Source organism: Plecotus auritus, assembly GCF_963455305.1.
Source record: "Plecotus auritus genome assembly, chromosome: 6".
In the NCBI taxonomy this organism is placed as follows: Eukaryota; Metazoa; Chordata; class Mammalia; order Chiroptera; family Vespertilionidae; genus Plecotus; species Plecotus auritus.
The window spans coordinates 54382688-54400766 of NC_137773.1; the positions used below are offsets into that span (position 1 = coordinate 54382688).

Consider the following 18079-nt stretch of genomic DNA (forward strand, 5'->3'; position numbering starts at 1 on the left):
ATTCTCTGTAGGGTGTGTGATAAACCTATCTTAAGACCTCGCTTCAATGTGACAAGTCTATATTCAAATTTAATATATTCAATTTGCTTAAATACAGAAAGTATTTAAAAGAAATGTTTTTAATGAAGTTTAAAAATACCCTTCATATCTGTATAGGTTTATTTTTATTTTTATTATTAATTTATGGTTTGTACACCTCTGCCTTGCCTGACAATTCTTGTCAGCTCAATTGCAGACGGGCTGGGCTGGTAGCAGACATGTCAATACCCCATAAAGCCTGGATAGTGTGAGAACTTCCCTATTTTATCCTAGCCTCTTTGGTTGGCATGCTCAGCAGACTGAGTACCTACTTGGGACTAGGCAAGGGGGAAAAGAAAGATGAAAGGTGAAGAGACACGGATCCAGTCCTCTTTTTAGGGGTGTCAAACTCCATAAACTAGGAACAAGGCAGAAATGGAGAGCTTGGAGGGGCCCGCCCAGGAACGGTGCCCCAAAGAGATTCAGCTGAATCCAGGGGCTGGATTATGTGCCGAGGGGGAGCAGGTGTCAGGGCCAGAGGCAAAACAGAAGCTGAGTGTTAGGGGAACTGCAGGCCTTTCCCATGTGATTGGAGGACAGAGAGGCAAGAAGTGAGGTTGGAAGAGGTAGGGAAGACTTGGGGCCCCTGTGACCTGCCCGAGTTTGGGCTTTGCCCTACAGACACTAGTACCCACGGAGCTTAGGGAATGTATAAATTGCAACGTATATACTCCAAACATTATGGATATTTATTTAGTTTGGCAGCCTGATCTAAGTATATTTCCACTGGGATCCGTGGACTATGCATGCTGTTCTCTTTTGATGTTAATGTCGTAGCCAAAGTTAATCCTGAAATCCTGAGATGAGGCACTGGTGTCAGAGTATGGTGCTTTTAAAATGCAAACTAGCTGATGAGGTCTTACTTAAAATTGCAGTGACGATTACAAGTAGAAAATGACAACATTTTTGCACACTTCCTCTCAAGCAAACCTGCTTGTAATGGGAGTCCAGTAATTAAAATGATTTTTTTTCACATGAATTTTGTGGAAAATTGCACTGAGGGCTTGATTTTGAAAGTTTCTAGAAAACTTGTCTCCTTTTGTCTGTTACTGCTCTGCAGCATTGGTGAGGCAATGTACAGTTTCCTCTGGGGCTACCAAGGCAGCAAGGATAAAAATAGGGCAAACTGTAAGAATCCCAGATATTTTCGGATAACAAAGACTGATTTATGTGGACCCATTTTGTGCTCAGACAAAACATAGAGAAGCTTTTGTGCTGTGATTAGCAAGGGTGCTGATGTCAGTTCTCTCATCGAGCATCCAGCTTTATTCTGTGGCTAAATTGTGCTTTGTACCGTAATCCAGAGAACCTTTGTATCTGCCTTATTAAAGTGTGTAGTTTATGTAATTGCTTTTGTTTTCCAGTTTAATCTGTGCCAGATTCAATGAGAGTGACTCATTTTGTGACTGAGACAAACATTCCCATTTGGATCATGTTAAAAATAAATAAATAAGTGGCAGGTGCTGCTTGGCTAAACTCTGTGTTTTAATGCTGTAATTTCCTGCTGTAAAGAGTTCCTCTCTTATATAATGTCTACTCAGGCCTCTGTAATCACTAGCCCAATCTGTCTGGTGCACCTCGATTCATTGCTACTCATTTCTTGGCAGTTTGTTTTCGTTTCCAGGGGCCTTGTATATTTTAACAATATCATTTCAACAGAGAAGCAATGAAATGAATGGGAAGTGACAGTTAACAGAAGACAAAAGAGTGACACATAAGCCATAGCAAAAGGACACATTTCCTTCTTTTCTCTTTTTGTCATTTTCCCAAGGTTGCAGGTTGGATTCCCAGGTTCGATTCCCGGTCAGGGCACATGCCTGCATTGTGGTTCCATCCCCAGTCAGGGTGCGTGCAGGAGGCAACTGATCACTGTTTCACTCACACATCTCTCTCTCTCCCCTCTCTTTCTAAAATCAATTTTAAAATATATCCTCATGTGAGGATTTGAAAAAAAATACAGCTCTTATCCATGTAGTCTGAACAGCAGTCTAGCTAAAAGGAAGACACAGTCCATTTATTTGCTTACTTTCCAGGTAAAAAACCAGGAAAATTTCTACACCCATTTTTATCCTCGTTACTTCTTACCCCCACCCCCACACACACAGAGACAGAGAGAGACAAAAAGACCTATAGCTTGAAATATGAAGTGTTTTGAAGAAGTACCTTTATGTGTACTCTTTATGGCATGATATTAATACATAAGAAATTGCTGTTTTAAAAAAATTGTAAGATAAACATAACAAAATTTACCATTTTAACCATTTTTAAGTGCATTAAGTACATTCACATTGATGTGCAGCCATCGCTACCATCCATCTTCAGAACTTCTTCATCATCTCAAACTGAAATTCTAACCATTAAGCACTAACTCCTCCTCCTCTCCCCACAACCCCTGGCTTTCTGTCTTTATGAATTTGGTTACTATAGGTACCTCATATAAGTGGAACTGTACAATTTTTGTCCTTTTGTGACTGGTTTATTTCACTTACTATAACATCTCAAGGTTCATCCATGTTATATAGCATGTGCCACAATTTTCTTCCCTTTTAAGGCTGAAATATATATATATATCACATTGTATTTCATCATTCATCAGTAGACACTTACTTGGGTTGTTTCCAATGTTTGACTGTTGTGAATAATGCTGCTATGAATATAGGTGTACAGATACCTGTTTGAGATTTTTATTGCAATTCATTTGGTTATATACCTACAACTGGAATTTTTTGAGGACCTGCCATACTGTTTTTTTATAGCAGTTAGGCTGTTTTATATTTCTACCAGGAATACAAAACATTTCCGCTTTTTCAATAGTAGTTATTCTAATATGTATGAAGTGGTATCTCTTTATGGTTTTGATTTGCATTTCTGTAATGATAGTGACATTGAACATCTTTTCATGTATTGGCCAATTGTGTGTCTTCTTTGGAGAGTCTATTTAAACACTTTGCCCATTTTTTAATTGGGTGGTTTATTTTTATTGTTATTGAGTTATAGGTGTTCTTTATGTATCCCGGACATTAATCTCTTCTCAGATATATGATTTGCAAATATGTTCTCTGGTTCTTTGAGTTGCCTTTTTACTCCGTTGATCATATCCTTCAATATATAAAACTTATAAATTTTGAAGTAGTTCAGTTTACTCTTATTTTTTCTTTTGTTTCCTGTGCTCGTAGTGTCATATCCAAGAAATTATTGCCAAATCTAATGTCATGAAGCTTTTGTCATGTTTTGTAGTTTTAGCTCTTACATTTAAGGCTTTGATCCATTTTGAGGTCATTTTTATATGATGTAAGACAAGACTCTAAATCCAATATTTTGCATGTGGCTATCCAGTTTTTCTAGCATCATTTGTTGAAGCCACTGATATTTTAGTTAGTAATACCTAAATCTTCCTTGTTTTGTTGACTTGCTATTACATATTGGTGTGATATATTTTAATATCAATCAATATCTTCTCATATTCTATTAGAAACCCTAATAGAAAATAATAAACATGTATGGTATAGATGCACATTACTAAGTTAATTTGGGCATCAGTAAACTCTACTGGAGTGGCAGATAGTCTATGGAAACAAGGAAAACATAAGTCTATGGAAACAAGGAAAACATTGTACGTGACTTTCTCTAGACAATGCCTTTGTAAAACTGATTTGAGAAATGCGCATCTTCTTGAAAACTTTCTCAAGTTAACATGAGGTGGATATTTTTGTTTTGTTTCTAGGCGTGGAAGAGGAGATGGTTTGTGTTACGCAGTGGCCGTTTGACTGGAGATCCCGACGTGTTGGAATATTACAAAAATGATCATGCCAAGAAGCCTATCCGCATTATTGATTTAAATTTATGTCAGCAAGTTGATGCTGGATTGACATTTAACAAAAAAGAGTTTGAAAACAGCTACATTTTTGATATCAACACCATTGACCGGATTTTCTACTTGGTAGCAGACAGCGAGGAAGAGATGAATAAGTGGGTTCGCTGTATTTGCGACATCTGTGGGTTTAATCCTACAGAAGAAGGTAAGTTCAAGATTCTCCTATTCAACCTCTTTCCTTTGTTATTGCATTTTAGAACGGTTATAAAATTCTTTGTTATTTTAGTTACACAATGCAATATTTGGGATTTTTTTTTATAATAGTAATAACATTTGGAAAAAGCAACTAAACCCTTTAATCAGTTTGGGCAGCAACTTTTTATAGGTTTTAGAAAGAGAAATTTAACCATTGTGGGGCAGCGTCTAAATAATTGTCCTATAGAAGAAGGTGACAAGAAGACATACTATTTCAGAGCCTTTCTTCAGTTCCTATATGAATATTACTTTGAATTTATAACATTGCTGATATTTGACTATTTTTGACCAATTAAAAGCAGCATTTTCATGTGGCTCAACGTAGTTCTTCAGTTATTTTTAAAACTATGTTGCCATGGCAGGTGTCAATAACTATGAAAAGCAAATGAGAATTAATCACAAAACATGATGAAAAAGTAAGAATGAGTTTACTTACCGCAGAGGTAAGAGGGGACTTAAGGTTTGGATAAGAGGTAGTGAAGAAAGCTCAGAGGAAAACCAGGACTTTTGGAGGAAGTAGTATTTCTACGTAAGGGAAGGAAGGGGTGTAGAACCCTCCAGCATTAGGGGCTAGAAAGAGGAGGAATGGAATTCTCCTTGATTCCAGGGGAGAGTTGCTTGAAGATCCGAGGTTTGGGGTGCTTGTCCTCGGAAGAGGCCTCAGGAAGAGTTTTACAAGTGGAATTCCTCTCCAGGTGCGTGTCTATGGCTGCCCTGACCACGTATCCCCTGTCTACTTCTCTTCCTTGTTAAACAAACACTAAGAACCTATGTAAGGTTTGCAGAGCCAAGAATCAGGAATAATGTCTTTGACCCTATTGTCTTCACGGTTACACTCAAGTTCACAAGTGTGCATTTCCAAATATCTATATTTAGGAGTGCTAGAGATTCAGTGAGGGGTGGAAAAATTGTATTAACAATCAACATCAAGTTTGGGATTGAAATGAAACAGTAATCATCTCTAATTAGCTTAGGTCAGCATGCTGTTTCCTCTCTGGCCCAGTCAGCAGGCCAAGAGAAGGGCCTTCCAGGGCTGGGATTGGCCCAGCGGGGTTGGGGAAACCCCTTGGTAAGGACTCCAGAATGCCCAAGGGAGCAGCGCAGAGAGAGGGAAGGAGGCATCCAGTTTAGACAGGAGGCGGCTAATGAACAAGAGCTCTTCACCAGAGCTCTGGTGATTAAAAGCCTCAAGACAGTGCTTCATGTGGGGAATTAAGGCTTCAGTTGTTTTTGTGAAGTTACTAAATGTGTGCACATTTTAAGTTGGCCAGGGGTATTATTTCTAACTCCAGTTAAACTCCTTTCCTGTCTTGTTTGCATAAACAGTCTATATTTGAGTGTAGTGGAGGATTTTAAAGTTAAAGGCACAAATGCGATAGCTTTTTATTTAATGGTTACTTAACAACCACTCTGTAATGATAATTATTGGATTTGGATACCACATTAGTTTTGTTATGTGATGGATTTTTAGTTAAAATAATCTAAGTCATTGTATAATCTTTTTGCTGATGTTCTTTTTGCCTGCTGCCTTCCAATTTAGAATTTATTTGGGGGACATAAAGGCAGACTTCTGTCCCCATTGGTTGTCTTTTTTTTAATAGATTCGACTGATCTGAAAGACTGAGTAGGTGTTCTTCCAGCTCTCTTTGTTTTCTTTATAATTCTCCTAAATATATTTAACAAAAGAAATGAGATGCCCCTCTTAGAGGAGCTACATTTTTCACTATGAGTGTCTAACTTTTGGAAGCCCATCTAGGGGTAAGTAGAATTGAGAACCCCCAAATAAGAATTTCTAATGCTCACCTTGGCTGGTGTGGCTCAGTGGGTTGAATATCATCCTGTGCACCTAAAGGTTGCTGGTTCAATTCCTGGTCAGGGCACGGCCCTGGGAGGCAACCAATCAATGTGACTCTCTCACATTGTTTCTCTATCTCTCCTCCTCCCTTCCACTCTCTCTAAAAATCAACGGAAAAATATCCTCGGGTGAGGATTAGCAACAACAACAAAAGAAATATCTGACTATACAATGTTGAAGACGTGAGTTTCTTGGAAGAAATCAGTAAAAGAGGAACAATTCTTCATTGTGTAGTATCAGGGAGCCACAAAAATATTTCACACTATAAAATCAACCACTGAATTTCCTTATTCATTTGGAGTAGCTGACTTTGCTAGGTTCTATTTTAAAAAAATCTACACACTTAAAGATTTGTATCAAAATAAACCTCCAAGAACTGCTATTATCCTTTGTGACCATATTCATACAGTTTAATATGACAAGGTAAATATCAATGCCATTACTACTTGCTTTATATTCTCTTGCTTCCAAATAGATCCCACCCCTCTCCAATCACTTTTTTGTTTTTACCTAGATCTGTCCCTCTGAGAGTTGAAGATGCCCCCACTCATGGCTTAAAACTGATGACACAAAATGTTATTTCATTATACTAGTTTCAGGCTAGACATGGGAAGAAATAGACTCAGCTTAGATATTATAATCTGAGAAAATAACTATCCCCAGTCCCTAGGAGAATAACTAATTTTCTCCTGAAAACAAAAGGAAAGGGGAAAACTCTGACCTGTGTTTTGATTCCAGGAACCTCTCAAAATATCGTTACCATGTTATTTCCGCTGCCCCAGGTGACCACTGCTATTATTGAATACTCAGAATGCTGGCATGCTGGATCTGTTTTTGAATTCTAAGCTGGTTGAACTGTGTGTGGTTCCTATGAGTGCTTTTATTTAGTAGATTTGAGGATAGAAACTAATTTCTTTTGTTTTTCTTGGAAATGGGCAGATTTATTTTTGTTTCTACACTGACTTGGAAGCTGGCAAATGTGCTGAACAAGTGCCGGGAAACGCAGCCTAAGGGTTGTACGCAGCTAACTAACTTGGCGCAAAGGCTCCTGCTCTAATTTCGGGATGCACCATAAGAAAGTTGCCTCTTATCAGTTGAGATACTTTGCTCAAAATGCCCAGATAATAGTGGCTTAAAAAAAAAAAGTGTGATTCTCTGTTTGATTTTCTTCTTTTTGGGAAAGTAGGTTAGTGATTGTCTGATTACTGTGTTGTACACCTGAAACTAATAACAAAAAATATGTAAAAAATAATACTAATAAAAGTAGGTTAAACTAACATATAAGAATACACATGTGCTTCCTCTCCTGATTCTTAATTAGGGAACTTTCAAATTTCTTTTTATTCACTTTGTATTTGGGTATCACTTACTACTGTGAAAAGCACAGAACTTAAGTGTACAGTTAATATAGTTTTATATATTCATCTATATCTATACATAGAAATCTGTGTAATTGGCACACTCAGATCAAGAAATGGAAATCTCCAGCCCTACCTGGTTTGGCTCAGTGGACAGAGCATTGGCCTGCGGACTGAAGGGTCCCGGGTTCAGTTCCGGTCAGGGGCACATGCCTGGGTTCTGTGCTCGATCCCCAGTTGGGGGCGAGCAGGAGCAGCCGATCAATGATTCTCTCTCATCATTGATGTTTCTATCTCTCTCTCCCTCTTCCTTCCTCTCTGAAATCAATAAAATATATTTAAAAAAAAAAAGAAATGGAAATTTCCAGTACCCAAAAGGTTTTCTCATGCTTCTTCCCAGTAACTCCCCCCACCCCAGAATAAAAGCCCAAATAACCATTATTTTGCATTTATAACCATAGATTAGTTTTGCCTATAGTTGAACTTCATATAAATAAAACACTTGAGTTTGGCCTGTTTTACCCAATCTCAAATCTGTGGGATTCATCCCTGTGTCAGGTAGCAGTTCTTCATCCTATGTAGCATTACACTATGTGATTGTATAACAAACTTTTGACCAATTTGAATGTTGATGGACATTTGGGTTGTTTATAGTTTTTAGCTAATATAAGTAAAGCTGTTGTGAACATTCTTACACATGTCTTTTGATGGATATGACACTTAGTTTTTGGGGTACATACCCATGGGTGGAATTGCTACATCATAGGATATATATATACATTTAGTGTTAGAAGATTTAGTAGCTTTAGTTTTCCAAAATTATTGTATTAATTGCTTTTCTACCAGCAGTGTAGGAGACTTTCCGTTAGTCTGCATTCTAACCAACACTTGGTATTGTCAGTCATTAATTTTAGCCATTCTAGGGAATGTGTAGTGGTATCTCACAGTGGTTTTAATTTGCATTTTCCTGGGGACCAAGTCAACAGAGAGTTTATTTTGTTTTATTATACATTTTCAAACTACTGCCCCTGAAATCTTGGTTCATTGAGTCTCCTGAGATGGGTCCCAGGCACCTAGATTTCTAAAACACCCCACAAGTGATTCTGATGTCATGACACCTCTGGGATAAGAATTAGGCATTTATCACCACTCCTAAAGGTTTATTTTCAACGCCTCCAAGGAAGTTTTCACAATCTGTGAAGGAGATGGTCATGACAAATAAGATTAAAAATTTTTCTACTTCAAACACATGAAATAGATTGGGCTTTGATTAGAGGTCTTCAATATTTGACTAAATAAACTGAAGAAACCACAGGTTGCTTCACTGGAAATTGCAACTACTGTTGTTTCTTGTTTGTATCCATTTGTGAGATTTACATTTATAAAATGTTCTTTCATAAAAAAATGGTCTGTTCAGAAGTGAGAAGATTATTTTAGCATTAATGATAATGCATACCCTTTGTAGGCTTTTATTTGCTAAGTTATTTAGACATAGATATATTCAAAGTGCTTCTCTTTACAGGAAAAAATATTTATTCAACAGACCAGATAAGTCAGTAATCAATAGAAACCGAGTAACCTTGACCTATTTCCCTTTCATTGTGAGCATCAAGATAACACTTTTGCAATAGAAACCCAGAGTATATTCTATTAGCAAACGTCACCCATCTTCAGAGAAAAGGATCTCCTCTGGTCCAACAAGAACATGAGCAGCACCACAGTTTTATTACCACATGCTCTGATACAGCATGTTAGTGTCACAAAATCCGCGGACCTATGACATCAACTTTTAAATATTCTCCTTACCAATAAGAAAGGGTAGAATTGCTTCCCTGGGTTTCAGCTCTTGAGCCATTTGATTAGAAAAACATGTGTATTCTTTTGAATATTTAGAGGCATTATCAGGGCAACCCAAATTCTGTGACGGCATTAGGGTTTCAAATAGGATAAAACTGTGCATTAAGCTAGGGACAGTTGCAGACCAATTTATTATTTGCGGTTCTCCTCACACGAATCTGCTTCTCTCCACTGAAAGCTGGTTAAGACTTTCCTTACGGTGTTCATTCGTTTTCTAAGTAAAATTCTATTAGGAGTTTGCTCCAACAGCTTATTAGCCCTTTAATGGATACTAATTATACTCTTCATGCCTTCTGAATTAAGAAATAACTCAGGAAATAATTTTACACACATAAGCAAACCCTAAACTGATTATTTGATTCTCAGAAACTTGATCCCAACATTACTTGGAAAGGGCAGTAAGTTAGAAACCTAGGTGAGGCAAAAAGCAACAAACATGGTCCATTCAACTACTTGTAGAGTTGAATGGAGGCAAATGACATGTTTTTTATAAGACAGAAGTTTCTTTTTTAGGTCAGTTGATTAACTTTGGCCAGTAATTTTATTTAGAGAATTTTATCTAGAGAATATGAAGACAATGCAGTGCTTACATTAAAATATGAAGAGCTGAGTAGATGGTCAGATTAACATGAGTAAAATAATCCTGAAGACTTAACTTTGAAAATAGTACATTTTCTGAGCCGAAGTGGTAGGGCAGTGTCCCTTCCCTTTTACAGAACGTTGCACAGCATGTTGTTTGGGATGGTGGGCTTGCTTTTTATGGCTATTTGAAGGTCTTTCCTTTCGTGAGCTTGCTAATGAACATAATGGAAGTTTCTTTCTAGTTCCTGACCCTTAGTTAAGTGCTTAATAAATTACTTCTTTACTTGCTGACACCTTTTGCGTGAAAATCCTACATAAATTCAATAAATGGCAAATGAGATGATGAGCTGAGGGAAGAGGTGATGCCTTAAAGAAAAGCTCTTTCCCTGGACGTGAATCCCCCAGTTAGAACTAGTTCTCCCTAGTCCGCTGAGAAGTAGAATGGATGAACAGCAGAATAAAGATGAGGTCAAGAGCTGTCCCTGGTACCCGCAGCACCATGGACCTGTAGGCGCCACATAATAACATGGGCCACCTTGGAAGGTTGGGTTGGCTTAGGAAGCACTTTATCATCATGGAAAAAATCTGCCTTTTGTGCTAAAGACGATAGGATATGGTAGATCATCTTCCTTTCCAGGAGCCTCAAAACTAAAGACTGTTCAAGGCAAGATTAACCATGGCTCTTTTACAGCCTCTGGAAGAAAGATCCCTACTCTTCAGATCTATTTAATATGAAATGATTATCTTCTGTATAAATGTTGTCATTTAGGTCGTATTTGTTTTAACTGACAGGATCATGGTTTAGCCTAGTTCCATGTATTTAAACAACTTACCTCCAAACTTTCAAGTGGCTTTGCTTAAGAAAAAAAATTCTTAACATGGGATACAGAATGACAGCCCTACTTTGGTGTCGCAGATCCTGTGAAGCCCCCTGGCAGCTCCTTACAAGTAGATTTACCGTCAGCTGTCATTACAACACCACCATCCGCCCAGGTGGACTCGTCCTCTGCTGCCCAACCTCCTCCATATCAGCTCATTAACCTGCCACCACATCTGGAGACTCTTGGCATCCAGGAGGATCCTCAAGACTACCTCTTGCTAATCAACTGTCAAAGCAAGAAGCCTGAACCCACCAGGTAAACCACATATGCCTCTGTGTGTGTGTGTGTGTGTGTGTGTGTGTGTGTGTGTGTGTGTGCGCGTGCACGTGCACACGTGCACACTCATTTAGCAATCTTACCTGTAAACTTTTAAGGTTTAAAAGAAACCATCCATATAGGCTTCTATTTTATGCATACATTTCAAGTTTATATTCCTCCACTAATGATCTCTGTTATTCATGAGGTTTTGTTGAAGAAACACATTCTCTAGCATCTTTGGCAAGGAACACTTTTACCGGAAGCTCTTTTGGAAACCTGTCTTCCGTTTCATAGTCTTTGTTACAGACTCACAGTATTACTTGCTTAACAGATTTCACTGATTTATAAATGGTGATCTTGCTCCATTTCTTATGTGATTGTAAACCAGCCAAGGGTCATCTTTTGTTTCTGAAGAAGGAGAGGAATACCTACTACTAGAAGATTTTGAAAGCAAAACGATTCCATTGCAGTGAGTGTGTTGTGGTTGCTTTGGATCTGTGTGAGAAATCATACAGGTAAAATCCCAATATAGCAAAACATATGGAAAATACAAATTGAACTTCAGTGAAATTGGATGAAATCAAATATATTGCTAAAAGCTATGAAAGGTGGATTTTCCTACCTACCAATGAAGTGGAGCTTACCCAAGCCTTCACTTTACAAATTTTAAATGGAAAGAAGTATGTGGATTTCGGTGCTGGACCAGAGGTATCATAAAGACTTTCCCAAATCCTGCTTTTTCCTTCATCTCCATCCCTGCTCCAAGACCCCTCTCTTCTAAGCTGTAAGATAGTTGAATTTGATATTGAGTAATTGGAAGGCTTGAGGTCATGGTAAGTGTTGGAGCTAAAAAATAATCATCAGGAGGCCTGTCAATGCCTTTAACAGCTGTGACAACTAATGATATTGGGTATATTTATTGTCTGAATTTGTAGTATAAATGTGGGCATGAATTGCATAGTAGATGTGAAAGGTTTTTAAACAGGGTTATTGGATACTACGCATTTTGTTTTATAACAAAAAGATTTTTTTGCATGTAAAAACTGACTGTTACTGGGATAGAAATACACAAAGCACTTGTTCAAAAAATTTTATATAGAATTTTTAAGATCCACAAATTCATTTCTGTGATCTATTCCCTAAGATAATGGAATCAAACACTCCAAAATGCATTTCTATATATTTGTTGTAATGGGATTTTACCTGTAAGAGAAAATAAAATAATTTATAAATCAACACTAGTTAATAATACCAAATTCTAACTTGATTTTTGCTTGTTTGCTGTGAGTATTTAAAATTACACTCGCAACTTTGTTACCTATGCTACTAACTAAGATTTTATTTTACGGAGAGTCACAATTATTTTTTAGTATCAACTTTTTAAAAGTCAATAGCTAAATGACAGTTTTAGTACATTATCTTTTTATATAAAATCTTTAATTGATCTCACTCTTAACACAACTTTCCTGTTGTGGTCAAAATTATGCTCAAATATATTTTGCATCTATTTTTTTTGCAAAAATGGCAGTTAACAAATATTTATGATGTGCCCACTATTTTGTTAGATGCTCTAAAGGTACAAACTAATTACACAGGTTACAGCCCCCTCAGATACAGTCACCTTCACAGTTTACAAGTAAACCTTGTGAAGAAGTCAAAACATGTAAACATTTTAAGCATTTATAGATGGAGGCAAGATAGGAGAATTGCCCTGTAAACCCTTGTTCAGCCTGCAAGTCTCAGCTCAGACGCATGTAGGAAACATTTCCCCAAACTCCCAGGCTGGATTAAATGCCTCTGTGGGTTTTTATAGCATCCTGGCTATACCTTCATATCTCTGTTTTATCATAGATTTGGAAATAGATTGATATTTTTATTCACTCTCCACTAAGCTATAAGCTAGTCAAAGGCAGGAAATTTATTGCTCATTGTGCTTCTGGCATCTGATAACTCACATGTTTGAATTCACTGACAGTGCACATTTTTAGAATATGTGTAAATATGTTGGAAATTACTACCCAGGGAGGAGTAGAATTTGAACTACACCTGGTTGGTAAGAGAAAGGGAGGCTATCATTAGTAATTTGCATAAAAATGCTTGTGGGATAGGAGAGGTGAAAATGAGAGTGCTGGGTTGAAGATAAGGAGAAGGAAAGCCTGCTTGGAGTAAAGGCTTCAGTTTGCGGAATAGTAGGACATAAAAGAGGACATAAAAGGTGGAGCCAGGTGAGCCTCAATGCTAAGGGGAGTAGTTTGTGGGCTTTTTGTAGTTCCCACACCCATAGAGGTCTTAAACAGGATTTTCTCTGGGTGTATAAGTGGTTTGAAAAAAAAATTTTTTTTAATCCTCACCTGAGGTTATTTTTCCATTGACTTTTAGAGAGAGTGGAAGAAAGAGGGAAAGACAGAGAGAAATATTGTGATGTAAGAGAAACACTCGATTGGTTGCCTCGTGCGCGCGCTCTGACCAGGGCCCGGGCCCGGGAGGAGCCTGCAGTCGAGGTACATGCCCTTGACTGGAATCGAACCCGGGACCCTTCAGTCCACAGGCCAACGCTCTTTCCAAACTGGCTAGGGCTGAAAATATTGATGTTACCACAGCATAGCAGTATGATCCCATGCATAGATTGGAAGAAAAAGAATCTAGGGTACAGAAGTTTAACTTAGGAGGGTTCAGTAGTATAGAACTTAGCAGAGACCTGAACTTGGGTTGGTGACAGTGGGAATAGGGCAAGGGATGGACACTTGGTTAGGAAGAAAGACTTCGTGCCTGAGTGATGGTGGAGATCAAAGAAAATGAATCAAAGCTGATAGGGTTTTGAGCCTAGAGAACCTGCATGAGGACATTTCTTTTAAGGGTAAATCATTAAGGGCTGTCAAAGTTGGGTTTTGTTTGATACACATAAGCTACTGGGATAACCAAGTAGAAATATGAACAGATGGAAAATATGGGACTCATAGATGGGAGTTGTCAGCATTCGCTGGAAGGTGACAATATGAGACAGGAGGACTTTTTAATGGTGTGTGTGCTCACGAATGAGAGGATTGAATTCTGTTGGCCATTCCTAGGCAGAGAGACAGAAAGAAGGAACCTGTCAATGAACAAGGGGATGATCAGTGAGGAACAAGGAAAATTAGGATATCACAATATGGGTTCTTTATAATAGCAGAGGAGAATGCCAAAACATAAATGGAGTACATAGAGCCAGGTGTTACAAAAATATCAGGGAAGCTAAGCCCTTAAAAATCTCTCACAAGTTCATTTTTAAAACTAATACGTTTAAGTTCCTACAGGACTTTGGACAGCATGCATGGGTAGCTAAGGGATCCTGTTTAGCATTACAGAGTGTGCTGGTATCAAGACTGTAGCTTCATTTTGCCTTATACCCAAATTTTGTGATACGACAAAATGCAGAGACTGAAAATGGACCCAAACATAAAATATACTCTAGTGAGATTCCTCAGGGTTACGGTAATTGGTTTGGAATTGGCTCACTCTGTGACGTGTGTTTTGATCCTCTTTACAGTATTGGCTACATGCTTGTTAAAGAAAATTAGTAGAAAGGATGATATACCAAGCCTTTCACGTTGCCCCCTCCTTGTAGTTCACACTGAGTTTATTCAGTACCTGGTAATCATTAGACTTTCAGTGGTACAGAGCAACAGGTTTGCCACAGGTGGGCTAACGAGCAATGGGATCACCTTGATAAATTGTGCTGGCACCACGTTTTTGCATGCTCTTCAGAGGAAATGCTTTTCCTTGTGTCTGTGCCTTAATCATTTATCTTTCTAATTCCAGTACTTCAGGGATTGTGGTTTTATGTGTGGATTTAATAGGTGGAGTTGGGGGTGTGGGCAGGTCCAGGACAGAAATTAGGAAGAATGCTTTTGGTGGTTTTGTGGTGGCGGTGTTGTTGTCTAGTGTATAATCAAAAAAAAAAAAAAAAAAAATGAGCAGCATTCGTGCTTTCAATCTCATGGATCACACCAAAAAAAAAAAAAAAATCTAATGAAAAAAGCCATGAATTTTGATTGCTAAGCTATAAATATATGTATTAAAAAGCAGTCGTATGTCCTCACTGTGTTTTATTTTCTGTCATTAACAATTTTTATTTAGAACACATGCTGATTCGGCAAAATCCACCTCTTCTGAAACAGACTGCAATGATAACGTTCCCGCTCATAAACACCCTGCTTCCTCCCAGAGCAAACACGGAGTGAACGGCTTCTTCCAGCAGCAAATCATGTATGACTCCCCGCCGCCTCGTGCCGTGTCTGTCTCTGTAGACTCCAGCCTCTACAACCTGCCCAGGAGTTACTCCCACGACGTTCTACCAAAGGCGTCTCCATCGAGTACCGAAGCCGATGGAGAACTCTATGTGTTTAATACCCCCTATGGGACTTCGGGTATAGAGACTCAAATGAGGCATGTGTCTATTAGCTATGACATTCCTCCAACACCTGGTAATACTTACCAGATTCCACGAACATTTCCAGAAGGAACCTTGGGACAGACGTCAAAGCTAGACACTATTCCAGATATCCCTCCACCCCGGCCACCAAAACCACACCCGGCTCACGACCGATCGCCTGTGGAAACGGGCAACATCACACGCACGGCCTCGGACACCGACAGTAGCTACTGTGTTCCCACCGCAGGGATGCCGCCGTCGCGCAGCAACACCATCTCCACCGTGGATTTGAACAAACTGCGGAAAGGTCAGCGCTCCTTGTCTTCTACTCTGTTAGAGGTTCATGATAGAAAATAGGTGGTTCTGAATATTTGTTCTTTTTTTAAAAAATACATTCTTACTGATTTCAGAGAGGAAGGGAGAGGGGGGGAGAGAGAGAGAGAGAGAGAGAGAGAGAGAGAGAGAGAGAGAGAGAGAGAGAGAGAGAGAAACATCAATGATGAGAGAGAATCATTGATGGGCTGCCTCCTGCATGCCCCACACTGGGGATGGAGCCCACATGGGCATGTGCCCTCACTGGGAATTGACCTGGTGACCTCCTGGTTCATAAGTCTATGCTCAACCACTGAGCCACGCCTGCCGGGCTGAATATTTGTTCTGTTAAGCATAATAGGATACCAAATGATAGTCCTTTGTTTCTTCAGTTCTGCAGTTACCCACTCTTGTAGCATAGATACCAGGGTCTCAGTCGATTTCCGCAAGAGTGTGTGTTCTGCCAGAAGGGACAAAGAGTTGGAGTTTTTCATCCCTGAAGAAGTATAGCCTTAGGAATTCTTTCCTGCCTCAGGAAGTCTGCACCCCTCTCTCCCTCTTTCTATATATCATGGGGGGGGATAGACCCTGATGGGGCAGAGGAGCAGGAAATGGGCCAGCCACACAGCTTCCGAGACTCGTACCCTTTCCTGTATTTGTGCCCTCAGGGCCACTTCTATGTGTCACATCTATTGGGCTCCATTTCCTTCCTTGCTAGATAAGCAATGTTTACGTTGTGTCTAGCAGGTAATCATCAGTCCCAATCAAGCCACTCTGATTTTTGTTTGCTGTTTTTTATTTTTAAAGCTCTGAATCTTCTCTCTTCTTATTCCTCGTCACTTCATTTATTCCTACTCTGTCTCCTCGAGCCTTCCAGAAGTTACAGAGCTTGAGAGGAGAAAAATTGAGTCTGGGTTATACCCTAAGATTCTTAATATCCTAAAAATAGAAAGTTAACGTGTAAAATTTCATACCCTAAAAATGATGGTGGAGTTATCCAGCTGTCTTAAAAAAGATAAAGATTTAATGCATCTAATTCCCTTGAAGTGTTTGTGTAATCTGGGTGTAAGTTAGTGAGATATAATGGAGGCCCAAGGTGGTGCGAAAGGTAAGAAAATAGAAGTATATCTTTCTCCATTTTTAAATAACCCACCACCACCCCAGCTTAAACAGACACTCACTGTCATAATCAAATACTGTTACTGATTAGCATGTGACAAGTGCCTGCATTTTCTAGTGGCTTAACATGCCAATTCAAGATACTATTCTGTGAGCATCCTTTTTAAGGTCTGTGTGCATATGTACCTGCATGTGTGTGTGTGTTTAAAAAGAGAGAGAAAAAATAGGTCATTCCTGATTACCCTGAGAACTGGCAAATGTGGGAAGAAATGTTTATAGTTTGTTCTTTATTTTAGATGCTAGTTCTCAAGACTGCTATGATATTCCACGAACATTTCCAAGTGATAGATCTAGTTCCCTTGAAGGCTTCCATAACCACTTTGTAAGTATAACTGACCTTGGCATGATCGAGTGTATATTTCATTGTCAAAAATCTTGACGCTTATTTCCCTGAGACTAAATGAGATCATGAAATAGAAGCCCCTTCAGATCCGTATGAATAGGTGTGACGTACAGTTATGTTTTCTTGTTTGACAGTAGTTTTTGTTTATTAAAAGAAATGTATGTGTGTTTTAGAAAACCAAAAATGTATTGACAGTGGGAAGTGTATCAAGTGAGGAGCTGGATGAGAATTATGTGCCGATGAATCCCAACTCTCCGCCGAGACAGCATTCCAGCAGTTTTACGGAACCCATTCAGGAGGCAAATTACGTGCCCATGACCCCAGGGACGTTTGATTTCTCTTCATTTGGAATGCAAGTTCCTCCTCCTGCTCATATGGGCTTCCGGTCCAGCCCAAAGACCCCTCCCAGAAGGCCCGTCCCTGTTGCAGACTGTGAACCACCGCCCGTGGATAGGAACCTCAAGCCGGACAGGAAAGGTAAGCGGAGCAGGGCATAGGAGAAGGGTCTAGCTCTGCCTTGAGCTGTCATTAAATCCAGAACAGGATTGGGACCAGAAATTCTGAAGTATTTCCTATTACCTTAGTTATTAACTTGTTTAAGCGATATTGCTGTTATAGATTAATAATTATTATATGTTGATGCCTACATGAGATTTTTAAATCTCCTGTCTCGACAGCAGAGGTTACAAACTAAAGCACTCACAAGGATTGGCAGGGAAGAAGAGGAGAGAATTAGGAAAAACTCGAGTGCCCTAATTGGAGTAACTAACTGCTCCTGGACCACAACCCTTTGTTGACTTGTGAAAATAATATAGACCCGTACATGCAAATCTTCTGATGGATCAGGAGAAGCCAGAAATTTCACCTTTTATGTGTACTATCTTTTGACTTTTAAG

The 18079-nt window shown here is 39.0% G+C and overlaps 1 protein-coding gene across 9 annotated transcripts in view; it reads left to right on the plus strand.

Moving 5' to 3' along the window:
- Positions 1-18079, plus strand: part of GAB1 (GRB2 associated binding protein 1) — a 120388-nt gene that overhangs the window by 82235 nt on the left and 20074 nt on the right. For 4 of the 9 annotated variants that reach the window (XM_080676588.1, XM_080676590.1, XM_080676593.1 and 1 more), the window contains exons 2-7: positions 3803-4097; positions 10716-10935; positions 11327-11407; positions 15055-15656; positions 17077-17162; positions 17357-17660. In XM_080676588.1, coding sequence (XP_080532714.1) covers positions 3803-4097; positions 10716-10935; positions 11327-11407; positions 15055-15656; positions 17077-17162; positions 17357-17660 — 1588 coding nt within the window. The remainder of the gene's footprint in view (positions 1-3802; positions 4098-10715; positions 10936-11326; positions 11408-15054; positions 15657-17076; positions 17163-17356; positions 17661-18079) is intronic. The other 5 variants (XM_080676591.1, XM_080676589.1, XM_080676596.1 and 2 more) reach the window with 2 other exon arrangements.